The sequence below is a fragment of the Salmo salar genome, chromosome ssa10 (assembly GCF_905237065.1).
Source record: "Salmo salar chromosome ssa10, Ssal_v3.1, whole genome shotgun sequence".
NCBI classification, from domain to species: Eukaryota; Metazoa; Chordata; class Actinopteri; order Salmoniformes; family Salmonidae; genus Salmo; species Salmo salar.
Window position 1 is genome coordinate 38283257 of NC_059451.1, and position 25508 is coordinate 38308764.

The 25508-nt window shown below is 46.4% G+C and overlaps 1 protein-coding gene across 2 annotated transcripts in view; it reads right to left on the reverse strand.

The window, feature by feature from the left end:
- Positions 1 to 25508, reverse strand: part of cdh2 (cadherin 2, type 1, N-cadherin (neuronal)) — a 70043-nt gene that overhangs the window by 39235 nt on the left and 5300 nt on the right. The window contains exon 1 of one of the 2 annotated variants that reach the window (XM_045687745.1): positions 7957 to 7975. The exons of the other annotated variant lie outside the window; for it this stretch is intronic. Within the exon in view, the coding sequence (XP_045543701.1) occupies position 7957 (1 nt within the window). The 5' untranslated portion in view covers positions 7958 to 7975. Of the gene's footprint in view, positions 1 to 7956; positions 7976 to 25508 lie in introns of those variants that run through there. 2 annotated transcript variants of the gene reach the window in all.

Consider the following 25508-nt stretch of genomic DNA (forward strand, 5'->3'; position numbering starts at 1 on the left):
ATGATCTTCATCAGATGACACACCTAGGACATTATGTTATACAATACATGCATGTTTTGTTCAATCAAGTTCATATTTATATCAAAAACCAGCTTTTTACATTAGCATGTGACGTTCAGAACTAGCAATCCCCCCCTGCAAACTTACGGTGAATTTACAAAAAATTTACTAAATTACTCACGATAAATGTTCACAAAAAGCATGACAATTATTTTAAGAATTATAGATACAGAACTCCTCTATGCACTCGATATGTCCGATTTTAAAATAGCTTTTCGGTGAAAGCACATTTTGCAATATTCTAAGTAGATAGCCCGGCATCACAGGGCTAGCTATTTAGACACCCAGCAAGTTTAGCACTCACCAAAGTCAGATTTACTATAAGAAAAATGTTATTACCTTTGCTGTTCTTCGTCAGAATGCACTCCCAGGACTTCTACTTCAATAACAAATGTTGGTTTGGTCCCAAATAATCCATAGTTATATCCAAACAGCGACGTTTTGTTCGTGCGTTCAAGACACTATCCGAAAGGGTAAAGAAGGGTGACGAGCACGACGCATTTCGTGACAAAAGAAATCTAAATATTCCATTACCGTACTTTCGAAGCATGTCAACCGCTGTTTAAAATCAATTTTTATGCCATTTTTCTCGTAAAAAAGCGATAATATTCCGACCGGGAATCTGCGTTTAGGTAAAAAGACGAAAGAAAATAAAGCATGGGGTCGACTCGTGCACGCGCCTAAGCCCATTGTCCTCTGATCGGCCACTTGCCAAACGCGCAAATGTGTTTCAGCCTGGGGCTGCCTCGATATCATTCAGCTTTTTCCCGGGCTCTGAGAGCCTATGGGAGCCGTAGGAAGTGTCACGTTACAGCAAAGATCCTCAGTCTTCAATAAACAGAGACAAGAAGAACAAGATTTTGTCAGAGAGGGCACTTCCTGTAAGGAATCTTCTCAGGTTTTTGCCTGCCATATGAGTTCTGTTATACTCAAAGACACCATTCAAACAGTTTTAGAAACTTTAGGGTGTTTTCTATCCAAAGCCAATAATTATATGCATATTGCATACTGGGCAGGAGTAGTAACCAGATTAAATCGGGTACGTTTTTTATCCGGCCGTGTCAATACTGCCCCCTACCCCCAACAGGTTAAATTGTTTAACTTGGGTCAAACATGTCGGGTAGCCTTCCACAAGCTTCCCACAATAAGTTGGGTGAGTTTTGGCCCATTCCTCCTGACAGAGCTGGTGTAACTGAGTCAGGTTTGTAGGCCTCCTTGCTCGCACACGCTTTTTCAGTTCTGCCCACAAATTTTCTATAGGGTTGAGGTCAGGGCTTTGTGATGGCCACTCCAATTCCTTGACTTCTCTGTCCTTAAGCCATTTTGCTACAACTTTGGAAGTAGGCTTGGGGTCATTGTCCATTTGGAAGACCCATTTACGACCAAGGTTTAGCTTTCCTGACTGATGTCTTGAGATGTTGCTTCAGTATATCCACATAATTGTCCTCCTCATGATGCCATCTATTTTGTGAAGTGCACCAGTCCCTCCTGCAGCAAAGCACCCCCACAACACGATGCTGCCACCCCCGTGCTTCACAGTTGGATGGTGTTCTTCGGCTTGCAAGCGTCCCCCTTTTTGCTCCAAACATAACGATGGTCATTATGGCCGAACAATTCTATTTTTGTTTCATCAGACCAGAGGACATTTCTCCAAAAAGTACGATCTTTGTCCCCATGTGCAGTTGCAAACCGTAATCTGGCGTTTTTTATGGTGGTTAAGGAGCAGTGGCTTCTTCCTTGCTGAACGGCCTTTCAGGTTATGTCAATATAGGACTCGTTTTACTGTGGATATAGACGCTTTTGTACCAGTTTCCTCCAGTATCTTCTCAAGGTCGTTTGCTGTTGTTCTCGGATTGATTTGCACTTTTTCCACCAAAGTACGTTCATCTCTAGGAGACAGAACGTGTCTCCTTCCTGAGCGGTATGACGGCTGCGTGGTCCCATGGTGTTTATACTTGCGTACTATTGTTTGTACAGATGAACGTGGTACCTTCAGGCATTTGGAAATTGTTTCCAAAGACTTTTTCTGAGGTCTTGGCTGATTTCTTTTGATTTTCCCATGACGTCAAGCAAAGAGGCACTGAGTTTCAAGATAGGCCTTGAAATACATCCACAGGTACACCTCCAATTGACTCAAATGATATCAATTAGCCTATCAGAAGCTTCTAAAGCCATGACATAATTTTCTGGAATTTTCCAAGCTGTTTAAAGGCACAGTCAACTAAGCGTTACGCTTGTCGATGGAGGGATCGGACCAAGGTGCAGCGTGGTAGGCGTACATTTTAATATTATTAAATGAACACTGAAAACAAAACAAATACAAATGAAAATGTAACGTTCAGTAGGGCATACAGCACAGTCCCAAAAACAAGATCCCACAAACTAAGGTGGGAAAAAAGGCTGCCTAAGTATGATCCCCAATCAGAGACAACGAATAAACAGCTGCCTCTGATTGGGAACCATACCCGGCAAACAAAGAAATAGAAAAACTAGAATTCCCACCCAAATCACACCCTGACCTAACCAAATAGAGAAATAAAAAGGCTCTCTAAGGTCAGGGCATGACAGTATCCCCCCCAAAGGTGCGGACTCTGGCCGCAAAACCTGACTCTATAGGGGAGGGTCCGGGTGGGCATCTGCTCGCGGATCCGCCATCTTCGGAGGCGACTCTGTTGCGGGGATCGTCGCCGGAAGCTCCGGGCTGTAGATCGTCGCCGGAGACTCCGGACCGTAGATCGCCGCTGAAGGCCTCTGGACCGTCCCTGGAGACTCTGGACCGCCGACTGCCGCTGGAGACTCTGGACCGCAGACCGTCGCTGGAGACTCTGGACCGCAGACCGTCACTGGAGACTCTGGACCGCAGACCGTCGCTGGAGACTCTGGACCGCAGACCGTCGCTGGAGACTCTGGACCGCAGACCGTCGCTGGAGACTCTGGACCGCAGACCGTCGCAGGAGACTCTGGACCACAGACCATCGCTGGAGACTCTGGACCACAGACCGCCGCTCGAGACTCTGGACCCACAGACTGTCACACGAGGTTCTGGACCGCAGACCGTCGTTGGAGGCTCTGGACCGCAGACCATCGCTGGAGACTCTGGACCGCAGACCGTCGCTGGAGACTCTGGACCACAGACCATCGCTGGAGACTCTGGACCACAGACCGCCGCTCGAGACTCTGGACCCACAGACTGTCACACGAGGTTCTGGACCACAGACCGTCGCTGGAGGCTCCTCCTGTGGGAACCCTCACATGAGGCTCCAGACTGCAGAGGCGCACGGGAGGCCTGGTGCGTGGAGCCAGCACAGGGTGTACCAGGCTGGGGAGACGCACTGGAGACCGGGTGCGTGGAGCAGGCACAGGGCGTACCAGGCTGGAGAGACGCACTGGAGACCGGGTGCGCAGAGCTGGCACAGGATATACTGGGCCGTGGAGGCGCACTGGAAGTCTGAAGCGTAGAGCTGGCACAACCCGTCCTGGCTGGATGCTCACTTTAGCCCGGCAAGTGCGGGGCGCTGGCACAGGACGCACTGGGCTGTGAAGGCGCACTGGCGACACAGTGCATAGAGCCGGCACAGGATATCCTGGGCCATGGAGGCGCACTGGAGGTCTGGAGTGTAGAGCTGGCACAACCCGTCCTGGCTGGATGCTCACTGTAGCCCGGCAAGTGCGGGGCGCTGGCACAGGACGCACTGGGCTGTGGATGCGCACTGGAGACACATTGCGTATCACCGCATAACATGGTGTCGGAACGGTGACACACACCTCAGGGTGAGTGCGTGGAGGAGACACAGGATGTACCGGACTGGGGAGGCGCACTGGTGGCCAGATGCGTGAAACTGGTGCATATGACACCGGACTGGTGTCACGCTACTCAGCGTTCTCAATGCCAACACCTCTCTCCGGAATCTTTCGTCGAGTTCCTCACTCGACTCCCAGACTGGCTCTGGTTCACCCCTCGGCTCCGCCGACCACTCCGTGTGCCCCCCCCCAAAAAAACAATTTGGGCTGCCTCTCGGGCTTCCGTCGTGGTCGTGAACTTCGGAGTCGTTGTTGATCCTTCTTCGCTGCCTCCACCTGCTTCCATGGCAGGGTCTTGTCCCCTGCCATAACCCCCTCCCATGTCCATGATGTCCTCCACTCCCTTTTCTGGTCTTTGCCACCAATGCTCCTTCTAGGACACATCACTGCACTTAGTGTAGGTGAACTTCTGACCCACTGGAATTGTGATACAGTGAATTATAAGTGAATTGTTGGAACAATTATTTGTGTCATGCACAAAGTAGATGTCCTAACCGACTTGCCAAAACTATAGTTTGTTAACAAGAAATTTGTGGATTGGTTGAAAAATGAGTTTTAATGACCCCAACCTAAGTGTAAGTAATCTTCTGACTTCAACTGTATCTATTGGAGCCCTCATCCTCCACATACAACACCTGTTCTGCCAGTCACATTCTGTTAAAGGTCCCCAAAGCACACACATCCCTGGGTCGCTCCTCTTTTCAGTTTGCTGCAGCTTGCGACTGGAATGAGCTGCAACAAACACTCAAACTGGACAGTTTTATCTCTTCATATAAAGACTAAACCATGGACACTTTTACTGACAGTTGTGGCTGCTTTGTGTGATTGTTGTGTGAGTGTATTGTTGTCTCTACCTTCTTGCCCTTTGTGCTGTTGTCTGTGCCCAATAATGTTTGTACCATGTTTTGTGCTGCTACCATGTGTCACGTCCTGACCTGATAGAGCCGTTTTTCTGTTTGGTTAGGTCAGGGTGTGACATGGGGTGGGCATTCCATGTGTCATATTTCTATGTTTTTTTTTCTTTGATTAGCCGAGTATGGTTTCCAATCAGAGGCAGCTGTCTATCAATGTCTCTGATTGGGAATCATACTTAGGCAGCCCTTTTTCCCTCCTTCTGTGTGGGATCTTGTTTTTGTCAGCTCAGTAAGCCTGCAGTACGTGACGTTCATTTTTTCTTTGTTTGTTATTTTGTTTGAGTGTTCTGAGTTACTATAAATATGAGCACTTTCCATGCTGCACCTTGGTCTCCTCCTAACGACGAATGTCACAGAAGATCCCACCACCAAAGGACCAAGCAGCGTGATCAGGAGTGGACCTGGGAGGACATTCTGAATGGCAAGGGATCCTGGACGTGGGAGGAGATCCAGGCTGGATGGGATCGCCTCCCATGAGAACAGGTGGAGGCAGCGAGAGCAGAGCGGCGACGAGATTAGGAACTAGCCCGGCAACAAGGCAAGCACAAGAGGCAGCCCCCCCCAAAACATTTTTTTTTGGGGGGGTACACAGGGAGATTGGCAGAGTCAGGGTGGAGACCTGAGCCAACTCCCCGTGCTTACCGTGGGGAGAATAGGACTGGTCACGCACCGGGTTATGCGGCAATGCGCACGGTGTCTCCAGTGCGCAGCCACAGCCCGGTGCGCTCTGTGCAAGCTCCCCAACAGTGGCCGTGCTAGAGTTGGCATTCAGCCAGGAAGGATTGTGCCGGCTCAGAGTTCCAGGTCTCTGGTGTGTTTCTATGGCCCAGGTTATCCTGCGCCAGCTCTATGCACGCTACCCCCAGTTTGCCAGCACAAACCAGTGCGACCTGTTCCAACGCCCCGTGCAGCCAGGACAGGTTGTGTCAGTCATATGCTCCAGACCTCCAGTGCGCTTCCAAGGCCCAGTATGTCCTGCGACAGTTCTACGCACTGTGTCGCCAGTGCGCCTGCACAGCCCAGTTCGTCCTGTGCCAGCGACCCGCCCTTGCCGGTCTAAAGTAAGCATCCAGCCAGGACGGGTTGTGCCAGCCATAAGCTCCAGACCTCCAGTGCGCCTCCACGGCCCAGTATACCCTGTGTCTGCTCTGCGCACTCGGCCTCCAGCGACGTTCCCTAGTCCAGAGCTCCCAGCGACGTTCCCCAGTCCGGAGCCTCCAGCGACGTTCCCTAGTCCGGTGAGACCTGTTCCGGCTCCTCGTATGAAGCCTCCAGTGATGATCCATGGTCCGAAGCCTCCAGTGATGATCCATGGCACGAAGCCTCCAGTGATGATCCATGGCCCGGAGCCTGTAGGGATGATCCATGGCACGAAGCCTCCAGTGATGATCCATGGCGCGGAGCCTGTAGTGACGATCCATGGCACGGAGCCTGCAGCGATGGTCCCCGGTCCAGAACCTCCTCAGACGGCCTACAGTCCGGAACCTCCTGAGACGGCCTACAGTCCGGAGCCTCCTGAGACGGCCTACAGTCTGGAGCCTCTTGAGACGGCCTACAGTCTGGAGCCTCCTGAGACGGCCTACGGTCCGGAGCCTTCAGTGACGGTCTGCCATCCGGAGTCTTCAGCGGCGGTCTGCGGTGCGGAGTCTTCAGCGGCGGTCTGCGGTCTGGAGTCTTTAGCCGCGGTCTGAGGTCCGGAGTCTTCAGCGGCAGTACAGAACCTCCTCTGATGATCCTCGGTCCGGTTCCTTCGACGACGATCCACAGCTTCCGGCGAAGATCCATGATCTGGTTCCTCCGGCGACACAAAAGCGGAGGGATCAGGGGGCGGAGTGGGGGCTACGCGCCAAACCGGAGCCGCCACCATGAGTAGATGCCCACCCGGACCCTCCCCTATAGGTTCAGGTTTGCGGCCGGGAGTCCGCACCTTTGGGGGGGGGTACTGTCATGCCCTGACCTGAGAGAGACGTTTTTCTCTGTTTGGTTAGGTCAGGGTGTGACATGGGGTGGGCATTCTATGTGTCATATTTCTATGTTGTTTGTTTTCTTTGATTGGCCTAGTATGGTTTCCAATCAGAGGCAGCTGTCTATCAATGTCTCTGATTGGGAATCATACTTAGGCAGCCCTTTTTCCCTCCTTCAGTGTGGGATCTTGTTTTTGTCAGCTCAGTAAGCCTGCAGAACGTGACGTTCGTTTTTTCTTTGAGTGTTCTGAGTTACAATCAATATAAATATGAACATGTACCACGCTGCACCTTGGTCTACTCCTTTTGACGAATGTCACACCATGTTTTGTGCTGCTACCATGTTGTTGTTATGCTGTGTTGCTACCATGCTGTGTTGTCATGTGTTGCTGCCTTGCTATGTTGTTGTCTTAGGTCTCTCTTTATGTAGTGTTGTGTTGTCTCTCGTGCTTCTTTCACATGCTTTGATTGCTGTTTGGGGTTTTAGGCTGGGTTTCTGTACAGCACTTTGAGATATCAGCTGATGTACGAAGGGCTATATTAATAAATTTGATTTGATTTGTTGTGATGTGTGTTTTGTCCTATATTGATATTGTATTTATTTTTAATCCCAGGCCCGTCCCCGCAGGAGGCCTTTTGCCTTTTGGTAGGCTGTCATTGTAAATAAGAATTTGTTCTTAACTGACTTGCCTAGTTAAAAAAATAAAAAATAAAAAATATCAATAATAATACAAAAACAAAATTAAACACACACACACACACACACACACACACACACACACACACACACACACACACACACACACACACACACACACACACACACACACACACACACACACACACACACACACACAAACGGCAATAAAACATACACAGACACATGCCTTTTGGGCCCATAACAGCATGTGATGCCACTCCAGTTTACACCAATTAAAAAGGCTGGAGTGGTTTTATTTAACACACATTAACAGATATTTCACGTGTCAGAGAGTGAGCATCTGCCAAGCATGTACCAGGCACTGTACTGTGCTGCACCTGGTGCACACACACATACACGTCACACGCAAAGTTATTTATACTACTTAGCATGTGTGTGGGAGAGAGAAAGAGATAGAGAGATGAGAAAGAGAGAGGAAGAGAGCGAGATAAAGAGAGAGAAGAGTGAGAAAAAGAGCTAGAGAGATAGAGGACACAATCTGAAACAAAAAACTCACTTGCACAAATCAGCCCTCTCTCCTGCAGTCGGAGTCAGGAGGTTGGAGATAGAGGGATGAAGGGAGGTGAAGACAAAGAGAACTCACTCAGCCCCTCCCTCCTGGCCCGGAGTGGGTAGAGCAGCAGTGTGTGTGGTGTGTGTTCCAGGCAGGCTTGACCAAACAAAAATGTTTATATTGGCGAAAGAAACATGCAAGCACATACACACACACACGGACAGAGCCCTGCTTTGTGGGCAGCAGCAGGTGGGGTCTTAGTGAGGATTAGACTGAAGCTCAGGGCTGATTGTTTTTCTTTGTTTTATCCAGCCAACAGACAGAGCCGTTAGAGCCAGTCAGAAACCAGAGCTGCACGTCTTCTCCATTAGTTTGGCAGCAACTGACTGTGGATCACCTCATTCGTCCCTGTCTTACTGTCTTATCTCTGGCTTCACTAATGAGGCACAGCAGAGCCAGAATGGCTGCTGCAGAATGTGTGAATGTGCGTAGTGATGGCAACTGCCATTTCACACGGTTCTCCATAGAGCTATATGGCACAATGGTTTCGTATAATAGTCAAAAAAGCTGCATTTATTGCAGATGGGGATTCTGCCAAGTGAGTTTCTTTGGGTGCATGTTGATCAGGATTAATCTGACACATTTAGTGCTGGGCAGCAACAAAATCTTGCACATAACCCGTACTGGACAAAATGGTGTGTGTTTGTCAGAGGTTAATAATGACACTTGAGTGTCGACGAAAGGAAATTAGGTCAGAAATAGGGAAGTGGGACTGGAAATAGATTTGTGTGTGTGTGTAGGTGCATGTGTGTGTGTATGTGTGTGTTGAATGTGCATGACTGAGCTTGTGTGTGTGTGAGACAGAATGAATGACATTCTCTAAAGCAGATGACCCTGCTTCTCAATTTGACCCTGCTTCTCAAAGCAGGAAAATAATCCTGCAGCAATAGGGAATGTGAATTATTATAGGGATTGTAATTAATAGATATTTTTATAGGGGTTGATACATTTCCTGTTAGGGAAAATCAAGTCTGCCATTTTTAATAGGACATTACAAACTTTAGAAGCCTTTTTAAACCTTGAAACCTTTTAAACCTTTTTAAACCTTTTAAACCTTGAATACACAAAAATGTTCTACGATAACAGAGTGATCAAATTAAGATTATACAACATGGTTGCCTACAAATATGCTATCTGTTCAAAAACAGCCTGTGCACTGTCCTCATCCACAAACACAGATTTAATTTTACATTTTAATAATCTGTCCCCAAACAGAGATTAAAAGACAACAACAAAAGAGATCCACAAACAGGATGAATTACTCTGTTAAATCTTAGAGAACAATTTCCTGTTTCCTATCAAGCACTTCACATTCTGACCTCAGATACTGTATTGCAGTGTGTGTGTGTGTGTGTGTACACGTGTGTGTGACTGTATGTTTCAGCCAGGTATTGATCATTGTAATCACTTATAGATCCTGTATATAAATGATTGATGGGTTTGTATAACAGCTGTTTAATGTGTGTGTGTGTGTGCGCCTGTTTATGTACGTGTGTGTGCATGTGAGTGTGTGTACATGCGCGTGTGTGTGTGACAGCTGGGGGTCAGTGGATGACAGACGAGAGAGTATGAGCTCAGTGTCTATAAGAACAAAGAGGACAGTCAACTTCCCCTCCCTCCCTCCCTCCCTCCCTCCCTCCCTCCCTCCCTCCCTCCCTCCCTCCCTCCCTCCCTCCCTCCCTCCCTCCCTCCCTCCCTCCCTCCCTCCCTCCCATTCCTCTCCAGTCAGAATGACTTACCCAGCCCAAGTCACTATTCCCTGCCTCATAAACTCCACATTAACAAAACATGTCCAATTCAACTGTCACATACTACACTATAAATGCTCCAACAACTTCCACTCAGAAAACTAGCTACAGTAGCAAAGCCATCACTAACTTAATTCATGTGTTTGTTGTTAAAACGACCCCAGTCAGTCATCGCTGTCCCCTGCCACTGCCTGTGCCAAGAACACATAGACGGCATCCCAAATGGCACCCTCTTCACTATTTAGTGCATTGATTTTAGCCAGGGACTGAGAGGAGCTGGTTGCTTAGTGCTGCTTTGAAATGCGATGCCTTTCTTTGGTCCAGGGGGTGGGGCTGGGCATTTAGGGGGACAGGCCGTGGCTCCATCATTCACTGCCAGCTCCTCTGACACCACAGCACCATGGAAACCATGTCAAATCAATTAGCCACGCCCTGAAAAGCCAATATGGTGACGATAAACACGCCGTTAGGGAGTAGTGACCCATCACATAACACACATGCACGTGCACAAAGACTGTAACCACACACACAAACGCATGCACACACACATACCGAGCGCCTCGACCTGAGCTACTGTTTAATTTTTCTTAATAATTATTTTAAAACTCTGCATCATTGGGAAGGGCTTGTAAGCAAGCATTCCATGGTGAAGTCTACACCTGCCGCATGTAACAAGTAACCTGTAGTATCCACCCAGCAGCATTACCATGAGAAAAAGCTGAAGAGGAGTCCTGATAAATACATACTCCCACAGCTACACACAGCAGATACATCACAGTCAATAGAATAGAATAGCAGAGGATCCACTCAACAGCTAGCCTCTTCCAGTCCCTCTATGCACTAGTAATGGTAGGGCCATTATCACTGTTCAAGGCCTAGCCATTTAAACATATATACTGCATTATCACTGCCTAGCCATTTACATATACTGTAACATAACATCCATCCAACATCCATCTGTGTGTGTGTGAGTGAGTGTGAGTGTCTTGACACAGGCTAACATATCATCAATGTGGGACATTGACCGTATCCCAAATGGCACCCTATGCCATATGGGACTCACACATACATTTAGTCAGTATGGATTATAGTGGGTTTATGGAAGAGCAGCCAGACAATAAAGAAGCACTAGGCATGTGGATCATCAGGCATGTTGTTGTAACTAATGCAGTTTTAACCTTTTCATGTGTGAGTTCCAAATATCTCGAATGGTCGCACCCAGCATGAGTTTTTTAATGCGCATGATGTCAAAATGCACTCACTGGGCCTCCTCAGTGGTGCAGTGGTCTAAGGCACTGTATCACAGTGCTTGAGGCGTCACTACAGACCCGGGTTCGGTCCCAGGCTGTGTCACAACCGGCCGTGACCAGGAGTCCCATAGGGCGGTGCACAATACCCACCTGTAGTACGCGCTCTAGCAGGTATAGTTCACTGGTCATCCCCAAAGCTAACACCTGCTTTGGATGCCTTTCCTTCCAGTTCTCTGCTGCCAATGACTGGAACGAATTGCAAAAATCACTGAAGCTGGAGACATATCTCTAACTTTAAGCATCAGCTGTCAGAGCAGCTTACCGATCATTGTACCTGTACACGATCATTGTACCTGTACAAATTGCACATCCAACTACCTCATCCCCATATTGTTATTTATCTTTTTCCTCTTTTGCACCCCAGTATCTCTACTTGCACATCATCATCTGCACATCTATCATTCCAGTGTTAATGCTAAATTGTAATTATTTTGCCTCTATGGCCTATTTATTGGCTTAACTATTGGCCCTAATCTTCTACATTTGCACACAGTGTACATAGATTTTTCTATTGTGTTATTGACTGTACGTTTGTTTATGTGTAACTCTGTGTTGTTGTTTTTGTCGCACTGCTTTGCTTTATCTTGGCCAGGTGGCGGCCTGCAGCCCAGAGTCTTCAGCGGCGGCCTGCAGCCCAGAGTCTTCAGCGGCGGCCTGCAGCCCAGAGTCTTCAGCGGTGGCCTGCAGTCCAGAGTCTTCAGCGGCGGCCTGCAGTTCAGAGTCTTCAGCGGCGGCCTGCAGTCCAGAGTCTTCAGCGGCGGTGGGCAGTTCAGGGCCTCCGGCGATGATCCATGGTCTGGTTCCTCCGGCGACACAGAAGTGGGGGGATCAGCGGGCGGAGTGGGGGCTACGCCCCGAACCAGAGCCGCCGCCAAGAATAGATGCCCTCCCCTATAGGTTCAGGTTTGCGGCCGGGAGTCCGCACCTTTGGGGGGGGTACTGTCACGCCCTGATCTGAGAGAGACGGTTTATTTCTCTATTTTGTTAGGTCAGGGTGTGGGGTGGGCATTCTATGTTTTGTATTTCTTTGTTTTGGCCAGGTATGGTTTCCAATCAGAGGCAACTGTCTATCGTTGTCTCTGATTGGGAACCATACTTAGGCAGCCTTTTCCCACCTGTGTTTGTGGGTAGTTGTTGTCTGTTTTGTGTTTCTGTACCTGACAGAACTGTGCGCTTTCGTTTCCCTTTGTTATTTTTGTTCGAGTGTTTGTTTGATTTAAATAAATAATGATGAACACATGCCACACTGCATCTTGGTCACCTCTCTACGACGATCGTTACAGGCGAGTCATGTTTCAGAGGACACATTACTCGACCTTTGCCTCTCATTACCCTGTTGGGGAGTTGCAGCGATGAGACAAGATCGCAATTGGATATCACAAAATTGGGGAGAAAAAGGGGGTAAAATACAAAAATAAAAAAGAATGCACTCATTGTTCCAAAATGTGATTATTACGCAACAGGACAGTTAACCCATGCTGCCCTCAAACCGAGGCACGCTGCCTGCTAATTATCTATAGGCTGTTACAACCTGTCCATTTCAAATCATTTTCCAGTAAGTTGTGTTTTCTAACAACAGTTTGAATTGAGGTGTGTTCTGCCTCCACACTAATTCACATTTCACTGTTGATGACAATTTACATTTGAGCCATTACTGAGCCGGACAAACTTCTCTCTTCGACAAGAGCCCAGTGTTTCCCCAGATTAAGTATGCAGAAATTTGCACAATCTCCAGTCAGTACAGAACTTCAGAACTTGCATGAACTTTTCCCCCCATGGCACATTTTCCGGCTGGCACCTGCATTACCTTCATTGTTGTTTTCCTTACATGTTTGTTGACATCATAAAATGCATTCCGGTTGTCACGTAAATGTCTGTCAGACTAAAGATGTTATAAAAAAATGAGGTGAAGGGATGGTTAACTCGTCTTTCATGTAAACTTCCGGATGAAAGTGAATGATGGTAGACAACACACCCCCTTCAACATGCATACTGCAAACAAACAGTAATAATTGCTATTAGCTAATTCATATTATGGTTTCTGCTCTCACTGCTCTCATTGAGGACAAAGTTGTAAAGACTGTGTTTGTGCAAAATGTTTCTGTAAAAATACAGTGTGGCCAGTTCAAGCACTGACTGTTGCATCAATCAAAACTGAATGCTCTAAATAAGCATTCTAATCACACTGGTTTGAGTGTACGCTGCTGGGACCAGTGTAGAATGATCACACCTGTGTGTTCATATGTGTCAAAGGGTTACACATCAAGGATGTTTTTCTACATGGATCACTACTGTACTTAACTAAGATTAACTATGTTTTGACACGCAAGGGTATAGAGGGAGGCAGAGCAAGCATACACAACCAGATACATCCACCTTATCACATAAACAACAATTATTTTTGCATAATGCTGCAAAACAGGAGCACATGAGACATGAGGAGCTGATAGATAGGCTAGACTATACACAAAGGATATCTGTCATACCGTCATTGTAAATAAGAATTTGTTAAATAAAGGTGAAATGAATCTGGGACTTTGTCTGTGGAGATGGTTGGAGAGGAGAAGACACTGACGATCCTACATCTCATAACCTGTAGTTTTCCTGTAAGATGTGTTAAACCTGCGACTTCTCCCAATTATCACCTTCTGCACTCTGATAACACCCCACCCTACAGAGCACTGCACTCCTATGCTTCACAAACACACGCAAACACACACGGACGCCCACACACAAGCACGTGTACACACTCACACACACAAGTACACGCACACACACAATCTGCTCTGCTCCTCTCTGTTATGTGTGCCACAGGGAGGGTGTCTGAAAGCAGAGAGAGGAGAGCCGGCTGGCTGACGTGTTGTTAGTGATGAACTCATCTCTGTTAATGAAGCTATTCACAGGTCCTCTATACAGCAGCACAGAGCTTCTGCATCCCCAATGGCACCTACTTCTCTATATTGTGCACTACTTTTGACCAGAGCCTATAGGGCTCTGTTCAAAAGCAATGCACTATATAGGGAATAGGGTGCAATTTGGGATTCGGAGCTAAGCCTTTATCCTATTAACAGCCCAGGCCAAGGCCAAGGCATTCAGCCACATGCTAAGTAAAGCTTGATAACTGGGTTTTATGCAGAGTTACCACACAAAGGCCATCTCAATGCATCTGAAGACAGCACACTGACAATGATAAGGGATGCTGTGTGTGTGTATGTGTGAGTGTGTGTGTGTGAGCGTGTGTGTGAGCGTGTGTATGAGTATATGTAGTGGACATTCACCAGCAGCAGCATATGGTAGCCTGTCTCATTATATAAAATGGCTGTGATTTATAACACTGTAGTGTATTTTACTACGTCTAAGGTTATTTTATGAGTTAAGGTGGCCTGGTTTATGGGTGGTGTGAGGTTGTTTTATGCTTCATGATTAGGCCTATGTTTCATTGGGCTCCCGAGTGGCGCAGCGATAAAGGCACTGCATCTCAGAGCTTAGAGGCGTCACTACAGACCCTGGTTCGATCCTGGGCTGTATCAACCTGCTGTGATCAGGAGTCCCATAGGGCGGCGCACAATTGTCCGGGTTAGGGGAGGGTTTGGCCGGGGTAGGCCGTCATTGTAAAATAAGAATTTGTTCTTGACTGACTTGCCTAGTTAAATACAGGTAAAAAAAATCCACGTTTGAGGTTGTTTTATGCTTCATGGTTAGGCCTGTTTCATATGGTGTTTTATGTTGTTTTATGGCCTGGTAAAGGTATGTTATGTCCCAGGCTAGTGGGTAATTCTAAACAGAGCTTGTTGGGGAATGGTAGGGCGATATGGGGTAGGGGTTTTGAGGGCTAATTCTAAACAGAGCAGGTTGGGAAGGGGGTAAACAGTGTAGGTCGGAAAGAGGTTAGGGACTTGGGGAAGGGGGTAGGACTTTTGAGGGGTCATTCCAAACAGAGCAGTTTGGATAGTGAGACAGGGGTTAGGGGCTTTGGGAGGGGGTAGTGGTAGGGGTTAGGGGTTTGAGTGGTGGGGGGAGGGGTAATTTGGCGGTTCTAAACACCAGTCCAGCTGTCGAGCTTGGGGAGCAGACCAAACAGATCAAACATACACAGACAGGAGACATACAGACAGAGCTAATCCTTATAGGACAGCTGTCATGGTACAGACCTCACCCTGATACTGGCACGGACACACACGCAACAACACACAAAGAGACACACACAAACACAAACATTCCTGACCCTGAAAACGACAATAGGTTATGCCAGACGAGTGGTATAACCTACACACAGACACAAAAGCATACACACACAGAGAAAGTGGTGTGTCAGGCTGATGGGTTGGATTATCACTGACATGGATATAGGTTGTCTTAAAGGTGCCCCCCTAACCTGTACTCTTACCCTAACCCTAACCTTAACCCAAAAACCTAACCTTAACCCTAACCCTAGCTCCTAACCCTAAAACTAACCCTAGCTCCTAACCCTAATTATAACCTTAACCCTAAACCCCCTAGAAATAACATTTGACCTTGTGGTGACCAGTTGGTGACATTTTTGGTAATTTACTATTCCTCACAAGAATAGTTAAACACGTCCACACACACATCCACACACACACACACACACACACACACACACACACACACACACACACACACACACACACACACACACACACACACACACACACACACACACACCCTATAGCCCCCAGCAGCCAAAAACAGCAGGATGAGCGTAGAGAGGGGTAATGTCATGAACAGAGAGGGGTAATGTCATTACAGATCCCTGTGCTGTACTTTCAATGCCACCCACCCCTGAACCCAACACAGAGTCTGTCAGTGACTGTGTGTGTCTGAGGGCCTAGAGAGGCTGTCACCACAGATTAAACCAGAACCTCTCTGTGCCTCTAACAATATCATCTCTCCCTATCTCCTACCCCTGCCATCTCACACTCCCTCCCTCTCCCCTTCTCTCCATTCCCTCTCTCCGACAACCTTCCCTCAATCTGATTTGCGTGTGCCTGCATTAATTAGCAGGAGAGTCTAGTGAGGGTGTCTGTGTGTGTGTGTGTGTGTGTGTGTGTGTGTGTGTGTGTGTGTGTGTGTGTGTGTGTGTGTGTGTGTGTGTGTGTGTGTGTGTGTGTGTGTGTGTGTGTGTGTGTGTGTGTGTGTGTGTGTGTGTGTGTGTTGGACCAGTGGGAGCAGTGATGAGGTCGTGACATGGTTGTGTGTGTACATGTTTATGAGTGTTTGCGCGTGTGTATATGTGTATGTATGTGTGTGTGATGATGATGTGGATGGAGGTCTAATAGACCTTGACAGGCCTAAACGCCACTGACATGCCCAACTGATTACATTTCCTCTCCATTAAGATACAGCCTGCCTCCCGAATGGCACCCTATTCCTTATTTAGTGCATTACTTTTGACTAAAAAGTAGTGCATTATATAGGGAATAGGGTGCCATTTGGGATGCAGCCACACCAGGATTTCTGTTATGAAAATGTGGCACTGGACATTTGACTAGCCGCATTTTAATTTACCGGACATTTGCGAAATTTACCGTACCCTGAGGCCTATGCATTGGGTGCGTAACCTAATTAGGGCGTACACCAACAGTGCACAGAATGAAATAAATCACATTTCGATGATGGTAATCAATTTTAACAGAACATGCAAGTCGAGGATGCAATGACGTGTGTTGTTCTTACCGTGCACTTTGAAGATGTTAGAATCACTGTCCACATTTACTTTTCCTCACAAACAAGATGAGTAACAAACAGCTAAATCACTAGCTTATGCATTGGCGGCTCGTGAGTTTCAAGTTTGGGGAAACGAATTTTCACCATAAAAATGCACCTTAATAAATAAAGCATTCCATGCATCATCACATTTTCAGACTTATGTAAGACAGCCTACTATTCATAATGTGATGAGTAGATTATATAGTCAAACTTTTGGCTAATAATATAACTCAATCACTGTTTGCAAAAAAGACCGTTCAATGCATGACTGAGCGCGTATAGTGTGGCCTTTTATAAACACATTTAATGCAATTCTACTACACTTTATATGACTGGAGACAGCAGAATCTTTTTTAATAGGACAGATTACAGGGTGGCCTACTCTGCTGACACTGACAAACAGATCAATAAAAACTAAGTTGTAAATATAATAGGCCTACGAGAAGGGGAGACAAATAGAATATGACGTCCTAAACTGGAGGAGGAAGTTATTGTCCTAAAACAAGATTTTAAGTACAACTGACCCAACAATGATAAAGAGTGAATGGCCGATACTCTTGTTCGCTCAATTAAGATGAGAATTGTAGAGCTAAAAGACAGATTTGAGACTTGTCATTGTCTTCTCTTTACAGCAATAGCCATTTGTTTTCCAAACTATGTTTTCCTGCAATTTAATTTAGAAATATTGCAGTATTCCTGGCTTAGGCCTCTTTTCACTGACAGTAACAATAATCATCCATTTGGTATTTGTTGCACACGCTGCCCAAATTCTTTCTGGTGCCTTTCCTTCAGACTGTAGGCAATGTGACTTCAAACAATACACAAGTTGTTTTTTTAAGGCTAGGGGAAGCTAATTATCCTCTGTGGCCAAATCATGCTTTACTAGCCTATTTTGAATATTTTTATTTATGTAAGCTAATTAGGCTATATAATTCACTTAGGGAAAGCTTCCCCTAGTTTTATGGATGTGCCGCCTAAGAGCCTACAGTATTGTCACGACCGTTGCTTAAATAACTGGACCAAGACGCAGCGTGAGTAGAGTTCCACATTTTATTGCTCGTGAAACTTCAAAAAACAAAAAAACAACAACACCGCTATAACGATCGTGCAAAACCGTAGCGTAAAAATGCACTCACACAAAACAATATCCCACATCGCAGGTGGGAAATTGGACACACTAAGTATGATCCCCAATTAGAGGTAACGATTATCAGCTCCAAAACTCTTGAACGTGCCGTCCTTGGCCAGCTCTCTTGCTATCTCTCTCAGAATGACCTTCTTGATCCTAATCAGTCAGGTTTCAAGACTGGGCATTCAACTGAGACTGCTCTTCTCTGTGTCACGGAGGCTCTCCGCACTGCTAAAGCTAACTCTCTCTCCTCTACTCTCATCCTTCTAGACCTATCTGCTGCCTTTGATACCGTGAACCATCAGATCCTCCTCTCCACCCTCTCCCAGCTGGGCATCTCCGGCGCCGCCCACGCTTGGATTGCGTCCTACCTGACAGGTCGCTCCTACCAGGTGGCGTGGCGAGAATCTGTCTCCGCACCACGTGCTCTCACCACTGGTGTCCCCCAGGGCTCTGTTCTTGGCCCACTCCTATTCTCGCTATACACCAAGTCACTTGGCTCTGTCATATCCTCACATGGTCTCTCATATCATTGCTATGCAGATGACACACAATCAATCTTCTCCTTTCCCCCTTCTGACAACCAGGTGGCGAATCGCATCTCTGCATGTCTGGCAGACATATCAGTGTGGATGACGGATCACCACCTCAAGCTGAACCTCGGCAAGACGGAGCTGCTCTTCCTCCCGGGGAAGGACTGCCCGTTCCATGATCTCGCCATCACGGTTGACAACTCCCTTGTGTCCTCCTCCCAGAGTGCTAAGAGCCTTGGCGTGACCCTGGACAACACCCTGTCGTTCTCCACCAACATCAAGGCGGTGACCCGATCCTGTAGGTTCATGCTCTACAACATTCGCAGAGTACGACCCTGCCTCACACAGGAAGCGGCGCAGGTCCTAATCCAGGCACTTGTCATCTCCCGTCTGGATTATTGCAACTCACTGTTGGCTGGGCTCCCTGCCTGTGCCATTAAACCCCTACAACTCATCCAGAACGCCGCAGCCCGTCTGGTGTTCAACCTTCCCAAGTTCTCTCACGTCACCCCGCTCCTCCGCTCTCTCCACTGGCTTCCAGTCGAAGCTCGCATCCGCTACAAGACCATGGTGCTTGCCTACGGAGCTGTGAGGGGAACGGCACCCCGTACCTTCAGGCTCTGATCAGGCCCTACACCCAAACAAGGGCACTCCGTTCATCCACCTCTGGCCTGCTCGCCTCCCTACCTCTGAGGAAGCACAGTTCCCGCTCAGCCCAGTCAAAACTGTTCGCTGCTCTGGCACCCCAATGGTGGAACAAGCTCCCTCACGACGCCAGGACAGCGGAGTCAATCACCACCTTCCGGAGACACCTGAAACCCCACCTCTTCAAGGAATACCTGGGATAGGATAAAGTAATCCTTCTAACCCCCCCCCTTAAAAGATTTAGATGCACTTTTGTAAAGTGGTTGTTCCACTGGATATTATAAGGTGAATCCACCAATTTGTAAGTCGCTCTGGATAAGAGCGTCTGCTAAATGACTTAAATGTAAATGTAAATGTCTAATTGGGAACCATACACAAACATAGAAATAAACAAACTAGAAATCCCCCGAGGGCTCTCTATGGTCAGGGCGTGACAAGTATGTCAATATATTATCCCCATAGTAAAAACCTTTACCTATTCTATTGTTCAGCTTGTTGAGAAAGAAATATGATAGATCCCAAATAAAACCACTAGGCCTAGGCTACATTAAAAAAAAGTTAAAAAGCAATGAGTCTGATGTAACAGATAAGAACGTTTAGCTTAAAATGTTGAGAAACTATTATTTCTTAACATCATTAGTGCAGCAATGCGCACAAGACTGCAGCTGCACTCAATCATAATATAGTGGCATATCAATTTGTATCTGTCAATCCACTACACTCTCAGTTTTCATCTGTTAAATGTACTACAATATATCTGCATATTAACATGTTGTTAACCTGTTAGGGCTAGGGGGCAGTATTGACACGGCTGGATAAAAAACATACCCGATTTAATCTGGTTACCACTCCTACCCAGTAACTAGAATATGCATATACTTATTACATATGGATAGAAAACACCCTAAATTTTCTAAAACTGTTTGAATGGTGTCTGTGAGTATAACAGAACTCAAATGGCAGGTCAAAACCTGAGAGATTCCTTTACAGGAAGTGGGCTGTCTGACCATTTCTTGAACTTCTTTTCCATCTCTATCATTTACTAAGGATCTCTGCTCTAACGTGACACTTCCCACGTCGTCCATAGGCGCTCAGAGCCCGGGAAAAAACAGAATGTCGTCATTCCAGCCCCAGGCTGAAACACATTATCGCCTTTCTCAAGTGGCCGATCAAGGGACACTGGCCTTATGCGCGTGACCCCGACCGCCCCGCCTTTGGGATTTTTTCCTCTGTTTGCCGAAAAGGAGATTCCCTGTCGGAATATTATCGCTTTTCTACGAGAAAAGTGTCGTAAAAATTGATTTTAAACAGCGGTTGACATGCTTCGAAGTACGGTAATGGAATATTTAGAATTTTATTGTCACGAATTGCGCCATGCGCGCGACACTTCTTTACTATTTCGGATAGTGTCTGGAACGCACGAACAAAACGCCGCTATTCGGATATAACGATGGATTATTTTGGACCAAACCAACATTTGTTATTGAAGTAGCAGTCCTGGGTGTGCATTCTGACGAAGACAACAAAAGGTAATCAAACTTTTATAATAGTAAATATGATTATGGTGAGTGCTAAACTTGCCGGGTGTCTAAATAGCGAGCCCGTGATGCCTGGGCTATGTACTTAGAATATTGCAAAATGTGCTTTCACCAAAAAGCTATTTTAAAATCGGACATATCGAGTGCATAGAGGAGGTCTGTATCTATAATTCTTAAAATAATTGTTATGCTTTTTGTGAACGTTTATCGTGAGTAATTTAGTAAAATGTTAGCGAATTCCCCGGAAGTTTGCTAGTTCTGTATGCTAGTTCTGAACGTCACATGCTAATGTAAAAAGCTGGTTTTTGATATAAATATGAACTTGATTGAACAAAACATGCATGTATTGTATAACATAATGTCCTAGGGTTGTCATCTGATGAAGATCATCAAAGGTGAGTGCTGCATTTAGCTGTCTTCTGGGTTTTGGTGACATTATATGCTGGCTTGAAAAATGGGTGTCTGATTATTTCTGGCTTGGTACTCTGCTGACATAATCTAATGTTTTGCTTTCGTTGTAAAGCCTTTTTGAAATCGGACAGTGTGGTTAGATTAACGAGAGTCTTGTCTTTAAATGGCTGTAAAATAGTCATATGTTTGAGAAATTGAAGTAATAGGATTTTTAAGGTTTTGAAAATCGCGCCACAGGCTGGCAGTGGCTGTTACGTAGGTGGGACGCATAGAGGTTAATGGTAGGCGCTATGAAGCAAAGGAGAGGAAAGGAGAGGGTTTAACCACATCCACATTATTCACATGAGCTGAAGACTTTGAGAGCAGCAAGCGCACATTCCCTTTTCTTTTTCCCAACTCTCCCTACCTCTCTCTCAAACACACACACACACACACACACACACACACACACACACACACACACACACACACACACACACACACACACACACACACACACACACACACACACACACACACACACACACACACACACACTTCAGAGGGTCCGTCACACACAATATGAGTTCAAATAAGGATTAGGATAGATAAACTAATACTCTATAAACATGTGGACAGTCAGACAGACAGGCAGCAGCCACGCACCCACACAACAATAACTGCACTGGACGACTGAGGGAAGGCTTTCAAAATGCTAATATCAACTGATGATTAATGCACACCAGTGCTTGCAAAGGCACACACTCGACACACAAACAGACAAACACACCAGTGGCGGTTCTAGACCATTTCAACTGGGGGGGCCAAGCTGGGGCCAGTTGTACTGTTAGAGGGGCCAGTTACATTAGACGTTATTGTTGTCATATCGTTTTCTCCACTGCACTACAAGCATTAGCAGGCAAAAGACCATGTTCCGCGTTGCCACTGTCTAATAACGGATGTAAAAAAAGAACGATAGCAAAAATTTGTTATGTAAAAATGATTTCATACTCCACATTTAGGGGGGCCACAATGGGGTCCAAAATTGTTGTCACAGGGGCACTGCCCCCCCCCCAGAACCACCCCTGAAACACACACAGGAACATACACAAGCACCCACACATGCATCACTTTCTGGGAGGCAGGTGAAAAATTCAACATCCCTCTTCTATCCATCCAAATAGGGAGGTAGAGAGGAAAGGAAGGAAAAACAGGAAGAGAGATAAAATAGAGAGGAGTAAAAAAGAAGTACACACACAAACAGAGGCATGCAGGGTAATCCTCATTCCCCCTCACTTGCAATCCTCACATACTTGTAGAGGCCTGCATGGCGAGGCCTGCATGGCGAGGCCTGCATGGCGAGGCCTGCATGGCGAGGCCTGCATGGCGAGGCCTGCATGGCACGGCCTGGTGTTTCTCCTTCAGTCGGACACACAGACATATAATCAGAACCAGACCCAGTCAGAAGGCCAAACCCCTTCTACACACACACACACACACACACACACACACACACACACCCGCTGGAAGTTGTGCGTGGTACTTTGACTAGAGTTCATGTTGAACTCTGAACTGTATCTGGCTCTGCTCTGTGATAGCTCTGTGGTCACTAACCGTTTCCTGCACTCACATCACCTCTCACTGACCGTGAAAAGACCACTGTGACCTTCCTGTTACTCCAGCGCAGTCCAACTGCTGTGATCATACCTCAAAACAGAAACCGCCCAGGGCAGAGAGAGAGAGCATGAAACAGTCTCAGAGGAAAACAGAGAAAGTATGAATGGATGAGGAAGAAGAGAGAGGGGTGCTTTATGTTAACGGCTGCTGTCTACTATTAAGCAGTCTCAAAGGAAAAACATAGAAAGTGGAGAGAAAGTATGGAGCGATGAAGGAGAAAACAGAGGGGTGTTTTAGGTCTACTAATCAGACATGTGGAGTGATTGTGTTTGACAGAAGTCCCTCCCTCCTCTTTTAGGTAGTTCCCTTGAAGACCTGCACTAGCGCTTCCTTCTACCCACGCTAACATGTGTCACACACTCCCATACTGTACCCCAGATACATTAAACAGAGAGGGGTAAGAGAGAAACAAAGAGAAGGGATGGAGACTGAGACAGATAAGGAGAGAGAGAGAGAGAGAGAGAGAGAGAGAGAGAGAGAGAGAGAGAGAGAGAGAGAGAGAGAGAGAGAGAGAGAGAGAGAGAGAGAGAGAGAGAGAGAGAGAGAGAGAGAGAGAGAGAGAGAGAGAGAGAGAGAGAGAGAGAGAGAGAGAGAGAGAGAGAGAGAGAGAGAGAGAGAGAGAGAGAGAGAGAGAGAGAGAGAGAGAGAGAGAAAGAGAGAAAGAGAGAAAGAGAGGAGAGAAGGAGAGAGAGAAAGAGAAAGAGAGAGAGAAAGATCTAACCAAATCATGAGAAAACAAAAAGATAATTACTTGACACATTGGAAAGAATTAACAAAAAAACTGAGCAAATTAGAATGCTATTTGGCCCTAAACAGAGAGTACACAGTGGCAGAATACCTGACCACTGTGGCTGACCAAAACTTAAGGAATGATTTGACTATGTACAGACTCAGTAAGCATAGCCTTGTTATTGAGAAAGGCCGCCGTAGGCAGACCTGGCTCTCAAGAGAAGACAGGCTATGTGCACACTGCCCACAAAATGAGGTGGAAACTGAGCTGCACTTCCTAACCTCCTGCCAAATGTATGACCATATTAGAGACACATATTTCCCTCAGATTACACAGACCCACAAAGAATTCGAAAACAAATACAATTTTGATAAACTCCCATATCTATTGTGGGAATACCACAGTCTGCAATCACAGCAGCAAGATGTTTCCACAAGAAAAGGGCAACCTGTGAAGAACAAACACCATTGAAAAAACAACCTATATTTATGTTTATTTATGCTACCTTTTGTATTTTACTATTTGCACATCATTACAACACCGTATATAGACATAATATGACATTTGAAATGTCTTTATTATTTTGGAACTTTTGTGAGTGTAATGTTTACTGTTAATTTTTTATTGTTCATTTAACTTATGTTTATTATCTATTTCACTTGCTTTGGCAATGTAAACATGTGTTTCCCATGCAAATAAAGCCCTTAATTTGAATTGAAATTGAGAGAGAGAGAGAGGGAGACAGCGTTGAGAGAAACAGAGAAATAGGAAGATTAGAGAGGAAGAGAGAAAGAGGAAGATTAGAGAGGAAGAGAGAGAGAGAGAATGAACGAGATAGAGCTCTCTGTCTCCAGTTCCCAAAATATGCAGCAGACAAGAGACAGTGATGTATGGTGCAGACAGAGACAGTGATGTATGGGGCAGACAGAGACAGTGATGTATGGGGCAGACAGAGACAGTGATGTATGGGGTTGAGTGTAACTGGGACAGTCCCCCACACAGAGAAAAGAGGGAGAGCAGAGAGAAAGAATCAAGAGAGAACAGAGAGGAGGGAGATAGTGTGGTCAGGCATGAATAGAATCTGTCTTCTGCTTCCCAAGAGTTAGTGCAGTTGTGTGTGGAATTTCCATGTGTGAATGAATTGAAATGATAGCATTGCACAACACACTGACTAGTGACCACTATATGACCGTAATACAACCCCTCACTCTATTTCTCTCTCTCTCTCTCTGTCTTCTGTCTGTCTGTCTGTCTGTCTGTCTGTCTGTCTGTCTGTCTGTCTGTCTGTCTGTCTGTCTGTCTGTCTGTCTGTCTGTCTGTCTGTCTGTCTGTCTGTCTGTCTGTCTGTCTGTCTCTGTCCCTCTGTCTCTCTCTTTCTCACACACACTCTGTCCATCACCGGGAAGGATGAGCAGTGTTTGAGTCAACCAGCCTTCACTCCACTCCCCTAGTCTCTGTCAGCAGGGTGGTCAGGTGAATCATTGACCCTAAATACACAGACACAAGGACAGTCATGACCACACATCAAACAGTCAGTTCCACAATATCTAAAAAAACAGCCCCAAAACTCCCATGTCTATTTCTAAAGATTGCTGACGTCAACTTCCCCATACAGTGTGGTGAATCAGAAAAAGTCTGCATTGACCGGAGAGTGACCACTGGCTGACCACCATGTCCAAACAAACAAGCTGAGCCAACAGGCGAGCCAATCGCCCATAACCTAGACAGACAGCTCAGTCAGCCAATCAGCTAATGCTTAGGTCAGGGTGAGAATGAGAGTCCAGTCTATGAAGCAGCGGTGATCATCATGGTTCAGCAAAATAGAGATATAACCTATTCACCAGCCAGGAATGCCAGATCACTACAAGAAACAACCACCACAGAGAAGAACAGGAAGACATGGATACAAAGACCGTAGGATGTGGCCCATATGTGGAGCGTCTATGAACTTTCCCCCACCCCATCCCTGATGCACATCCCTCTCCTTACATATTTTTAGTCTCTCTCTCCATCTCCTAATCCCTCTATTTCTCCCTCACCTAAACTCTACAACATCCTAGCCCCT